At 40.2% G+C, this 13,247-nt stretch overlaps 1 protein-coding gene across 4 annotated transcripts in view; it reads right to left on the bottom strand.

Annotated features, from left to right (window-relative positions):
* Positions 1-4,577: 4,577 nt before the first annotated feature.
* PIK3R1 (phosphoinositide-3-kinase regulatory subunit 1) overlaps positions 4,578-13,247 on the bottom strand; it is a 78,519-nt gene continuing 69,849 nt past the window's right edge. For all 4 annotated transcript variants that reach the window (XM_073344109.1, XM_073344110.1, XM_073344111.1 and 1 more), the window contains 3 exons: positions 13,167-13,235; positions 9,467-9,637; positions 4,578-8,957 (listed from right to left, as the gene is read on the bottom strand). In XM_073344109.1, coding sequence (XP_073200210.1) covers positions 8,768-8,957; positions 9,467-9,637; positions 13,167-13,235 — 430 coding nt within the window. In that variant the 3' untranslated portion in view covers positions 4,578-8,767. The remainder of the gene's footprint in view (positions 8,958-9,466; positions 9,638-13,166; positions 13,236-13,247) is intronic.

Genomic DNA, 13,247 nt, shown 5'->3' with positions numbered 1-13,247 from the left:
GATAAAACAATAAGCATTTTGCCAGTTCTAAACATATTACCTGTTTTTTTCCATGATCCTGCAGCTTCAGACTAAAATTAATGACTCGGAAAAGATACATATTCTAATTAAACCTATCATTTTAATTAGCTGAATTTATGTCCAGTGTTATTGTCACTAGCCAGTTACTATGTGTTCAAATGACTAAACGTGGGAGGTTTTAGTGTGCTGCTGTGCGTTAGCCATCAGGTCTTCCTTCTGTAACTATTTGCATGTGCTTAAATTAGTGGCCTAAATTTCATCTAATAATAGGACAAATGTCATCTTGCCAAAATATAAGGAATGAGTGGTAAGAAGTGGAAGGTTCTCATAATATTGTTCTGGCAATAGCCATGGCTGGGCACGTGCATGGTTAATATTCCTAATTTTTCGAGGAAACTTCAGTACCTTTCTGATCAGCGGGTTGATGACATCAGTACCCAGTCGGAGAGTAAAGTGCTAGTCTCCATAAAGATCATCCAAAGTTTGAATAGTGGCTGATCAATCAGTACAGCTGTTTACCTACAGTCAGAAGTGCCCCTGCACAGCTTCTATTTTTGGCACTCCACGTTTCTGAGGGCATAGGTCCTTTGAAAGATCAAGACTCAGGACTGTTCTGTACAAGAATTTTATCCCCATCGGGCCTCAATTAATGAACTTTTTTTGTTGTGTCAATATCATTAATACAGGCCTTGTGTCTCTGGTGTGATTAAAGGCTGATTGGGGCCATGTTTAAGCCCACTCTCCTTGACCATAGGGAATGGACGAACATTTATTGTCCTACTTTTAGCCAGAGAATCTGACAGCACCTTCCTGTATTTACTGATTTCCTTTTCTAGTAGCTTAGATTCTAAATAAGCCTCATATTTGGATGGGCTGGTGGCTACAGCAGAGTACTGAGAGTCAGGCCAGTGGGTTCTAGTCCTGGCTGTGGCACTTACATCCCCTCTGGCCTTCGGCAAGGCGTCCAGCCTCAGAGACTTTAATTCCCTCTGTTCGGTAAAGCACTTGGAGGGCTTTAAATGTACAGTTTTGGAGTAGTACATCATCCTGAGGATGTACTAGCATGCTGTTCTATACTATCATAATGGTTTCTTCTAGCCTGAACATCTATGAATCCTTTAAAGGGAACCCCTGAAATACCAAAAGCATTCCTCATCCTTACAAAGTAGAGGATCCAGGGCAGAAGAGCCAAAGTAAAGCCGTGTCTCCAGCTGAGGCACTTATCAGGCAGCTGCAGTTGTATGGCAGGGCCCATAAGTAGGGGCTGTCATAGAGTTTCCTCAGGGTTGGTCAGTTTAGAATCAGGCAGCTTGGGTTGTGGGCCCCAAAACAGGTTTAATTTACCCACTGTGATTCGAAGAACCAAACAATCAGGGAGCTGGAAGGAAGGGTGCAGACTAGCCACAAAGAGAATGAAGCTGCTGCTCGACTCGGAGGAGAGGACTCTTCTAATTGGCAAGGAGGATGCTGGGGCGGGGGGGCTCATTCCACCAAACTGGGTCTTGACAAGTGTTTAAAACCACTCAAAAAGTAGAGTAATAGCATAAAACACAAGCTGCCACTGCTGCTATCTTTTATTGCTTCCTAGCCATTGATTTCACAGCCCCAATTGGCAGCAGCATGACGATGAGTCATACTTACCTTCAGTCCAGTGGCTGGCTGGCTGACTGCAAGTCACAGGTCAGACTGACTAGTGATTACTGTACTTTAAATGTGTTTCAGGAAAAGGAAGGGTGGTTGAGGTCTAACTTTGCTGTTGTGCACATGCAGTAAACCCTCCCCCCATGCTTTCTCATGTAGTCTCTACCTGTTCTTTGGTCCTTTGGCTCCAGTTGTTTTGTGTGGAGTGTTGCCGTTTATCTGCACCTTGCTCAGTTGGCATAAATTGCACTATGCCTACCAGTGGCATTGCTGCTTAATGCCCAGTTGATTAATGTTGGCACTTGAGTTACTGGGTCTCTGATTTATGGACTTAGAGCAACGTACTGTAGTCCCCTGGTTTTATGAACATCGATCTTATGAAGACTAGTTATATGAGCCATTTTCCTGCCACCAAAGTCATCTTTCTTCCACTGCACGTGACTTCAATCCTTCAACCACTGTTCAGGCAGTTGTACAGGTTTGAAAAGAGAGATGTGATAGCAAAGAAAAGATGCAGTTCTCGCAAAGAAAAATCAGGCAGATTGTAGACCTTTGTTACCATTCATTTTGTACATCTCCACTGAACAATTAATTAATGGATGCACCTATCTACTATAATTCTGAGCTGTTCAATTTTATGAACTTTTTGATTTTATAAAGTCCTCAATTTCCAATTAGTTCCTATATAGGGGTTCTACTGTATAGGAAAGAAAATTCACTTTATTGCATCAGTGTTTGACCCATGGGCATATGCAGGTTAGCTTTAGGGAAGGAAAAATGGACAGGAAGAAGCGTTAAGGAGGAGGGACTAGTCCCACAGTATCATCCTTCAGGATGCTTTATTAAGCACGTGCAACTTCCCGAAATCACACTGTGTGTATCTTTTAATCTGAAGGCGGCAACAAATGAAGGGTTTACCATTTCTCTCTTTTCTGGGTTCATAAACTCAGGCAAAGGGACTAGCATGGAGGACTTGTTCAAGAACCTTATTTTGCACACATTAGACGTATTTTGTGGGGGAGGTACGGTTGGCATTCCATTCAAAATGGAACAGCAACATTTTTGCAAATTTCCATTGTCCGCCAAGGACCGCATCTACATAGTCCAGAAATACGCTTAACCAAAATCATTCCAATAGCGGACAATAAAATATTCCGTGGCTCAACGTAACACCATATAAGTTTACATCTTGAAGTTGGATCTTGTGGAAATTCATTGTTTAGAAGAGACGGTTGTGTTAACGTGTTCTGGTAGAAGAGACAAGTGTGCTATGTTTTCAGGTTTAGCAGAAGGGAACTGCAGTGTGTGTAATCCAGTTTAAAAACCCAACCAGACTTGATATTGAGAGGAATAAAAACTTAATAGTAGCCCATAGTAAATATTTTAAATAAGATGTTTGCGATGATTTGGGGAATCTATCTAGATACAGCTTCTGAATTCTGGTTGATTTGATGATATTGCTGCATCACTGACTACTTCAAAGAACCCCCCCCAGCAGGAGAATAAAGGGAAAGAGATGACAAAGCAGACGTTTAAAAAGAATAAGGAGGCTTGGGGCAAGGGAGAAGAATAGAGGAGAACCCTTTTCTCCTTTTTGATGGTAAGATCAGCTGAGGAAGTAGGACAGTGAGACAGAAACTCCCGGATTCAGTGGAGAAACAATGTGCAGGATGTGGGATCCTGAATACTCTATAGGACTCTGACCAAATCCCAAACAACCTTCAAAAGTGGAGAGGGAATTGGGGCAGGGAATGACATACAGGTGTTTTATTGTTTTGTCTAGATCTGTATATCACTTGGGCTAACGTAGAGTGTATTAGAAACCCTTTACATAGCCTGTGTGTTATGTGTTTCAACTATCCCGTGTCTCTGGTGAGAGAAACTGTAAACCAGAGTGCCCACAAGGTTGGAGCTCTGCTTAAGCTATTGGAGTGTTTTGGGGGATCACCACAGGTCACCCAGATGCCATGTGTAACTGGATTGCGAGGTATGACTTCTGCAGAGGAATAACAGTCAGTGTCTATGCCCAGGCAGTATTCCAGAGAGGCCACAGAGATGGTTTGGGTAGGCTCCAGGACTCAGGGAAGGTTATGAGATCATGGGACCCAAACCATGGGACCCTGGTGAGTGTCCAGCAATGGGAGCTCTACTAGGGCTGTGAAAACATTAAGAACTATTATTATTTGCATGCTGTGATTTCTGGAGGCCCCAGTATGCACTTATAATTTGCACTATTTGTGCAAATTCTAAAATGGAACATTTGCTATGTATAGAACTGGTGCCTGCCCTGCCCAGATAAGGTTATAAGCCTTCAGACGTCTGGATTTGTTCTTTTATTAGGGGATATGGAAAGGGAAATCTTGATTGTTTTTCCCAAGTCCACCCTCTTTAAAAAGTGGGGACAATTAGACATTTCCCACTAGCAAAGTCTGGAAGAAAATAACATTGAGAATGACTTTTTTTCTTCTTTTTTTCTCATTGTTTTTTGTAGATTGTGTTCATGCTGCTAGGTTAAATTTGGATACAGGGATGAAATACTGGCCCCACGGAAGTCAATGGAAAAACCCTCATTGACGTCCGTGGAGCCAGGATTACACCTAGAGTCTGAAGTTATAGGGAACAGGCTTATAACATTACATTGATTTTGCAGTGTCACTGATCTAAGAAAACTACCATTCTTGGTGTCATTATATGCACGAGACTACTTCAGAGCTCTTCAGTGGCTACTGTCACTTCACTAAGTTAAACGAATAATTAAGAATGAGTATAAATCATAAGCTAACTAGCTCCCTTCACCAATATGCACCTTCAATTCTCCTCTACAAAGTGGGGAACAAGCACACTGTAGGAGTCAGTGATGTAACCTGTTGAAGTAACTTCTCAAAAAGTCCTTAGTGAGGCCTCAACAAGTAAAATGCAGTTTCAAAACAATCTTTATTCTGTTTGAAGACCTAGTACAATTTTTAAAGCAACTTAAAAACAAGACACAGCTCCATCAAATCTATAGCTTGAACAAAATTTCAAGGAGGCACATTTTTATTATTGCCTTGTAAAGGCAATTTACAACCCATCCTACCTTCCATCTCCTCCAAGACCATTTTTTTAAACAAAGTAATTTTAATGTTTTAAAGACATTTAACAGAACAGAGTTTTATTTTTTTAAAACAAGAATACAAAAAATAGCAGCATCTTGGGCAGCTAATGCAGTCTCATAGGGACAAGTGCAATGTAACTATCAGCTCACAGACCAGTCCAGTTTAGCCTTCTATGATAGTAATATTTCATTTTCTTTTTTGTACAGAATGTTGCATTTTGGAACCTTGTCCCATGGGAGGCATTGTGCGTTGAGCTGCCCATTTCTAAAGTGACCCTGAAGAAAAAATAATATCAGGACTCACTTTCCCAACTGAATACCATGCATAGCAAAAGCACTGTGTTATAACCGGCAGAAGTTTTCCCAATTAGAAGCATCAGAAGGATTTCCCAAGCATTATAGTTCATTGCCAATTACAAGACAAAGCCACTCCTTTTCTACAGAACAGCTGGCATTAAACAGAAGATTTGGCTTTACAGATTTTTTGATAGATAAGTGAACCATCCAGATGAGTTGTTTTTAAAAACAGAACTACACAATCTTCTCACTTTATTTGGAAACAACTTTCACCAAAAAAGGGGTGTGTGTTTGTTTTTAAACAAAGAAATGAGTGACAGCATGTGTTTTGATTGAGCAAAAGGACTGTGTTTGGTGTAAGATGCACCTAGATTATGATCCATTCACACACACCCCCCCCCTCCGGTCCCCAAATCCAAGCTTCAGTTTAAAGAAACAATAATTTGCTTTCTCTCACTTTTCTTGTGGTCACATGTACATCTACCTTTCAGCAGCCTTGTAAAAAGTACTGCGGCAGCTCAGAGATTTAAGTATTCAAAAACTTTAATCATATTAGATGGAAAAATTACCGCTGAAATGACATTAGAAGGACCATGTTTCTTCAGTTATATCAACATACCTTTGTTTCATATGAAGTTTGAGTTTCCAGGTATAGTAAAGCTGGTTTAGTTCAACCAAAGTGAGTGGATCATACAATATATAAAGGGCATAAAACTCAGCAATCAAAAAAGGTGTTTGGCAAAGCTGCAGGACTGTACAACTCACTTTGCAGAGAGCCCACACATGGCCTAGGCACCACATCAAACCAACTAAAGCCCTATTTTGAGGGTTTAAATGACCCTTAAGTAGTGCATGGACCTTGTCCAGGCTAAATTTCAACTTAAGATGCCTTAATGAAAAAATCTTCTCAGCTTTGTGCTTGTTTGTCCTTGTTTGTGCAAGAGAAGTCAGGGGCCTGATTCTCACATATACTAGTTTTTCTCCACTGTAAGCACAGATCCTCAGGTGGTGTAAATCGGCCTAGCACCACTTAAAGCAATGGAGCAACCCAATGTATCCCAGCTGAGAACTGGGCCCACTGACTTCTGTGGACGTGAGAGGAAAGTCAGGTCCCAAATGTCTGTCTACTACATCCTTTGCTGAAAAGTTTTAAGTGACACATCAATCCAGGCTATATACATTTTGCCTAAAGAAAATAAATGTAATACTTTTCCTCCAACATCTTTAATATTTTTAATTTTTGTTTTATCCTTAGAAGGATATGTTGACATACCACGAAGGTTGCTTAATTGCTGAAAACTGGATGGATTTGAATTTCAAGCTCTGTTGAATGACATTACAAGCAGAATAAATGGTAAAGTCAAGGAAAGGCATTAGAAAAAACAAATTCAGATGGTCTCTGAGAAGTCTGCCTGGGAAGGAGAGATGAACTGTAGGCTTGTATAACTGGAAAAAAGTTCAGTTTGATTTTGAAATTGTAATTGTCCTGAGACATTAATGATGGTTGAGCTTTGCTCCCTGATATGTGAAAGATTAGGTTCTGGTAAGATAAAATACATTCCACAGAAAAGCAAAGTCAACAGGCTAAAAAACCAAAACCAAAATAAAAACAAAAATCTCACAGCATCAGAAATGAAGAGGTAATGTAGAAATAAACCACAGGTGACAAACTAATTGCCTAACAGTATTTCTAAAAGGTACAGATTTCTAAATAAGTACTTAATACTTCCTTTTAAGAGATGTACATTTTTGAAAGGTGGCAATAATCAGAGAATTCAATGGGATTTATTCCTTCCATTGTGCATGCGACTAACTCCCTTTAACAATAAAAGGTGTTCCACTTGTAGGTCAAAGGAAAAACAAATTCATATCTTCACCTGGACTAAAAATCTTCAAGAGTCCTCTCAGACATCACTACCCTATTAATCTGTAAAACGTGAAGCAGCAGCATGAATTTTTCCAATGTTGTGAGTGGATAACCATGTCAGAAACCCACAGTGAATAACCCTTTACAATTTTGGTAAGTGGGACACTGACATCCTTTGTTTCTTTAACTAACAGAAATCCTGTAACTCTCTGGTACCTAAAATTTATTCTTTTAGATGACATTACCTTTCAGCAAATAAGTTTGTGAAAAACATCAAAAGTTTGTTATGGAAATCCTAATGTTAAAAAACCAAGGGTTTCTCATCTGAATTAACCCTGTCTTGTACCCTATTGTTCAGAACAAACTTGGGAGTCTTTTTCTAGTAATACAAAAAACAAACACATTTTAGAGAAACTTCTTCCCTCATATGAAATGAAAGGTAGCTTGGCATGCTGACAAAAAGTCTACTATGGTAGGTCAAGATGCTGGATTTGCTTTTTACGATGGATTTACTATGTGGATGGAGCTTGAAATCCAAACGGACTGCTCTAGTATCCAGGGTTTCATTTGTTCTTCTGCAGTAATGCTCAGGAGGGGGTGTACATTTTTTCCCCTTCCAAATACAAAGACAATCGGGACAGATGTTCAAAATGCGCCAAGAAGCAAATACAGCATGGTACCATATTCTAAAGATATCCTTGAAACAATATTTTTAGACTCAGTGATACTTTGTAATGCTCATATATTTTTATTGAATAAAGCAGCTTTGAAGCTTATCAGGCACGGCCCAACAAAATATTTAGTCCGGGGGGGGGGGAGAAAGGAACTTTTTAACCTTCTATACAAGGAAACCTGTAAACTATTCATAGTTTTAATTCTGAAGCCAATTTTTACTGGCATCCTGTACATTTCTTAAAAACAAAACAAAACAAAACAAAACCCGAACAACAAAATGAATATTAACAAAAAATAATACTCAGGAAAAACATTTTTCAGGCAACAAAAAAACAGGAAAAAAAGCTTATCCTGTAGGTATACTTGAAAAAGAAATACAACCAAAAGAAAATTCAGTATTGCATAGCACTGTCTAAGGATTCAGCTTTCAGCAAACAGAAAAGAGAAACTAGAAGCAGTTTGGTATTGATAGTTTCCATTGATGATAGTTAGTCATCCACTATGTACATTTTTATATACCATATGCCATTGAAAGTCCCATTCTCTTCAGTCTTAAATATGTTCTTAACACGAGATTTTAAACGTCTAAACAAAACACTTCCTGGCACTTTGCTATTACATCATTTCCTCTGAACAACATACTGTAACCGAAGTCTTTTTAAAGTGTCCCTTATAAGTGAAAGTGCCATTCTGCTACATATCATTCATCAGGAAACGAAAATCCACAATGCTCTGTGCCTGGATCCACTGAGTACAGCAACACCAAATCTGAACCTCGCCATGACCGAGAAATTCCATAAACAGAATTACACAGACCTGTTGCCCCTGGGGTCTGCAGAATCCCACATTCTAGCTGGTAAAGCTTCAAAGAGATCGTAAACAAGCACCATGGTTAAAGGCCTCTGTGTTCCTGCAGGGAGATAGGTATAGCATTTCCCTCTCTTGTGTTTTTCTTTTCTCAATAAAAAAGCACTTTAGATTAGAAACATACATTCACAGCTTAATACTGTGATCTCTCCCACTGCAGTTGTCAAGAAAGCTCTAGTCCCATCTGAAGACAGACAACTTTGATACTGCAGCTGAAATTCACAAATCAGGCTGAAAGGAACCATCTCTCTCCAGAGGCCTCAGTGTTGTTAATTTTTTTGTTTTAAAACTGAGTATTAAGGTCTTCATCGCCTCTGCTGTGTATATACTGGATAGGCTAATGTGACATTGAGAGAGTCATTGTGCTGCACGAGTGATGTGTGTTGGTAATGTAGCACCAGTTCTTTAAGAGAGCTGTACAAGTTATATGGCTCTGCAAATCCATACCCAGTAGGGGTTTTGTTTATGACACAGTGCTTTACTTCTCCATCCACCCTAAAGGGAAAAAAATAGAAAGGTTTTTAATTTGTCAAGAAAGCAAAGTTTACGTGTTAAAGAACAGGCTAGGGAATAGCGAATTGACAGTAAATATATAAATGTTGGTAAATATACAAAATGACAGTATTCTACATTGGAATAATTCCATACATCTTACATCTAACTAGAATTCTCAGGGTGTCATGCTTTACACACTGTTTGGGTAGGCAGAAGGTACAAAGAACTTAGTGGATCAGCAGCCAGTAGTTCTATGCTGTCATTCTCCCCCTTCACTCTAAGGTCCGTCTGTGGGAACTTCCCAGGGTTGAACTTTGCAGGACGCAGAGGAGCAGTGATGAGAGTAGATGATCCTGACAGCCCAGTCCCAAGCCTGCTGAAGTCACTGAGATCAGGCCCTAACAGGATTTCTTGCTCATCACCCAGATAAACTTACTAGCAACAATTTTTTTTAACCTCATTGTCACCTCTATGCTTTTACAACCAAAGCAAAAAATCAGGATACATACACCACAGAGCAGGCATAGCAACCCTGTTTGCTGCTCTCCCGAACAAGGAATGTTCCATCCCGTTTTCCCCGCAGCAGATTTTCAGCTTGGCTTCTGTTGATATTTCCCACATTCCACGTTCGCTCATCATGATGGGGCAAATCCTCATCATCTTCAACCATAGAGTATTGGCTGTACAAATATGAAAAGGATAATCACAGAAATGTAGAGCTTGTCAGGACCTCGAGAAGTCATCAAGTCCAGCCCTCAAACACAGCCTTTGCAAGGGCTTGTCCAAGGTTTTTTGAACCTGGGATCTCTCTCTCACCCCAAGCAAGAATCATATGCCTATACCAGCAAGCCACATTCAGTAATGTCACAGAGAAGAAACTAGGTACAGGCAGCAAGACTTGAAAAAACCCACTAGTAGGAAGGTGAGTACAGGGGCCCAAGCCATATAATTCTTCTGACTTTAAGTTTTCATGTAAAAATAAAAATGTTATTTCTAGCATTACTGTGCAGATACCCTTATAAGTATGAAAGAAATATAAATGGAGGCAGTGTTATCTTCCTGAGTCTTCAGAGAGTGCTTCTGCTGCTGCTCCTAATTTTGGCAAGCAACAGACCCAGCAAACTGAACAGCACCTTAGGTCAGTTTCATTGCTGATGGTCAGAACTCTGTGGTCAGCAGTGAAATTGTCAGGAATCAGTTCAATTTCATGCTGCTGTTTGGGAAAGTTATGTGCAACAGCAGAGAGGGGCAAGTGAATTATTCATTTTGGGAAAGAGACCCAAAAAAATAAAAGGTCTGGAAAGGGCAGCATAATAGACTTCTCTCTCCTCTCTGCTGCAAACGGGGGGTTCTAAGAAAGGTACAGAATAGAGGCTCTTCCCTCCCCATGCCTTTCCGCAATTAGGATACAGAAAGCTTTTCTCTCTTCCATCAGCCACATAGGATGGAATTTCATAGTTATTCAGACTACTGTAGCTAGATAAAGCCTCCAACCAGGGTTAAAGGACAGCACCTCGACAGTAAACAAGCAGCTGGAGACTGTGAAGAAGTGGAATAACGCTCCCTCCGCACACCAAGGTATGGCTGCTAGCCTGCACTGATGGGACCCTCCAAATTTGTCCATCGGTATACTTTTGGCTAGTAGATTTAGACCTCTGGCTAGTAGGTGTCTGGTCAGTTTTTCAAGCACTGAGTAAATACGGCTTCTCATTCATCCCCAATTCCTTGATTCTAGTTAGCCTCAATCTGTGCTACAAACATCAGTGTCCACTGTTGGAATTCAGTTTCTTTGGAAGATTCTGGTTTCTCTCACTAATGAACACCATCTACCTTCCTTATCCTGTCACACCCCATTGCCCTTATTTGTATTTCTACCGCTTTAACTCCAGCTATCTCCTAGACAAGGATCCCAGTTGTCTGTTTATTCTCATTTTCAGTGTTTATTTTGGCTATATTATTACTTCAGAAAACAATCTGAATGGTGTCAGCATAAATTTGAGCAGAAATCAGATGGCTCATTAGCAAGGAAAGACAAAATAAATAAAAGCTATTTTTTCAATGTTTCATTTCATATTTGGATCCTATGTTCCCAAACTGTGGCCTTGTCTGCACTAGCCTTATTTTGGAGCAATCTCCAATTGGCTCTAGCGTTAAGAAGAAAATCACAGAGCCATAGGATTAGAAGGAACTGCACAGGTCATCTAGTCTAATCCCCCTGCCAAGATGCAGGACTAGTTGTGTCTAAATCATCTAAGACAGGTGGCTATCCAGCCTCTTCTTGAAAACCTCCAGTGACGTAGCTTCCACGACTTCCCTAGGCAGCTTGTACTATTGTACTACTGTTCTTACAGTTAGGAAGTATTTCCTGAGATTTAATCTAAATCTGCTATGCTGTAGTTTGAGCCCATTGCCTCTTGTCCTGCCCCCTGTGACAAGAGGGCAAATTTTTTCTCCATCCTTTTTTATGGTAGCCTTTCAAGTATTTGAAGACCTCTATCATATCCCCCCCTTAATCTTTTCCAAACTAAACATACCCAGTTCCTTCAGCCTTTGCCCATATGGCTTGCATTCCATCCCTTTGATCATCTTTGTCGCTTGCCTCTTGATCCTTTCCAGTTTCTCTACATCCCTTCTTTATAGCAGTGACCAAAATTGAACACAGTACTCCAACTGAGGCCTAACCAGCGCTAAGTAGAGTGGCACAATCACCTCTAGTGATTTGTAGCACCTTATTGTCTTTGTTGAATTTCATTTTGTTGTCTATAGTCCAGTTCTCCAATTTATCAAGATCCCTCTGAATTTTAGTTCTGTTCTCTAAAGTGTTTGCGGGCCCCGCTCCCTCACCTTAGTGTCATCTGCAAATCTGATCAGTATGACTCTCTAGTCCTACATCCAGGTCATTAATAAAGATGTTAAATAACACCCAGAACAGATTCCTGTGGAAACCCACTTGAGATCTCCTTTCAATCTGACATCACTCCATTCATAGTTACTTTTTGTGGTTGTTTAACTAATTATGTATCTGCACTTTGGTGCAGAATTCTTGTCATAACAATGATGGGAGGGCTAATGGAGACTGGCTGCCTACATTTTTACCACCTTATCTTCTACCTGTGCTCTGAAAGGTTAAACAACATGGTTGTAAAAATGCCTGTGCCCTGTCTATCCAATACTTCCACGACTGCCAATCCCAGTGGAGCTGCACCAGTTCTATAGCAATAGAAGACAACTAAGAAAAGCCAAACCACTATTTTAGACAAAGCTAGAGTGGAACCATAGAAAAACACATCACTGACCATGCTGCAGCTACCTCTGACCAAGAAAGGAAGTGTAGAAGGCAAGGACAGGAAGCAACACAGGGTGATAATGTTAAACAGGATATGAATTCCACTGACACCTCTTCTGAAATTCAGGTTTTACTTTTTTTACACTATTGATTCATGAAGTTACTCTTTGATTCATGAAGTTTCTGTTGGTTAGATTTGGTTTTAAAGGGAAACTAGAATCCATCACTATAGTCACCTCACCTAGCCTGGAATACTTGACAGTTACATGATCAACACTTTTCACCCATGATCTGTGTGTGGTGATGGTCCAGTGGCCAAAGCAAGTTAAAAACCTGTATCCAACTCATTTGCTTTAATGACAGAACAATATCTGCCTCTACTCAGACAAGTCATAAACTGGAATATAAAGGCAGAGCAGATCCACGCTCTGGATCATGTCCATCTCTGGTGATGGTTGATACTAACCACCACCAATACTTTGCGCTTGTAGAGAGCCTGTCATCAGAATTTCTCAGAGTGTTTTATAAATATTAATTCAGCTACATAATACCCCTCTGAGGAATGTATATCCTATGATCCCCATTTTACAGACAGGAGCAGCAAGGTTAGAGTTTTAAGTTCAAGTCTTTCAAGAGGTCAGTGATGGAGTCAAGAGCCGAACCCAGAATCCTAGATTCCAATTCCTCATTATAGTCACCTGACCATATACCTCTCTTAGGTATTCATAGAGGAGCAAAGGATAAGACTGGTGCCCTTGCTAATATTCTCAGTAAAACAGGTTGTCAGGTCCAAACCAGTATCAGCTATGCTCAGATGTGCTGTGCCTGAGAGTCTTCCTACAGTCACTGAACTAAACATGCTTAAACTCATTAGTGTGTAGCATTATTTGATTTCAGGAGTATTCAATTCCTTAAATACTTACTCTTCTGTATTTTCATTGCCCAGCCATTCATTCAACTTCTTTTGCCGAACACCTTTTTGAGTCAACCACCTGGAAAATAAT

The sequence above is a fragment of the Lepidochelys kempii genome, chromosome 5, assembly GCF_965140265.1.
Source record: "Lepidochelys kempii isolate rLepKem1 chromosome 5, rLepKem1.hap2, whole genome shotgun sequence".
NCBI lineage: Eukaryota > Metazoa > Chordata > Testudines > Cheloniidae > Lepidochelys > Lepidochelys kempii.
Note: the sequence above shows the minus strand (reverse complement) of the source record. Positions and strands in the feature narration are given on the sequence as shown.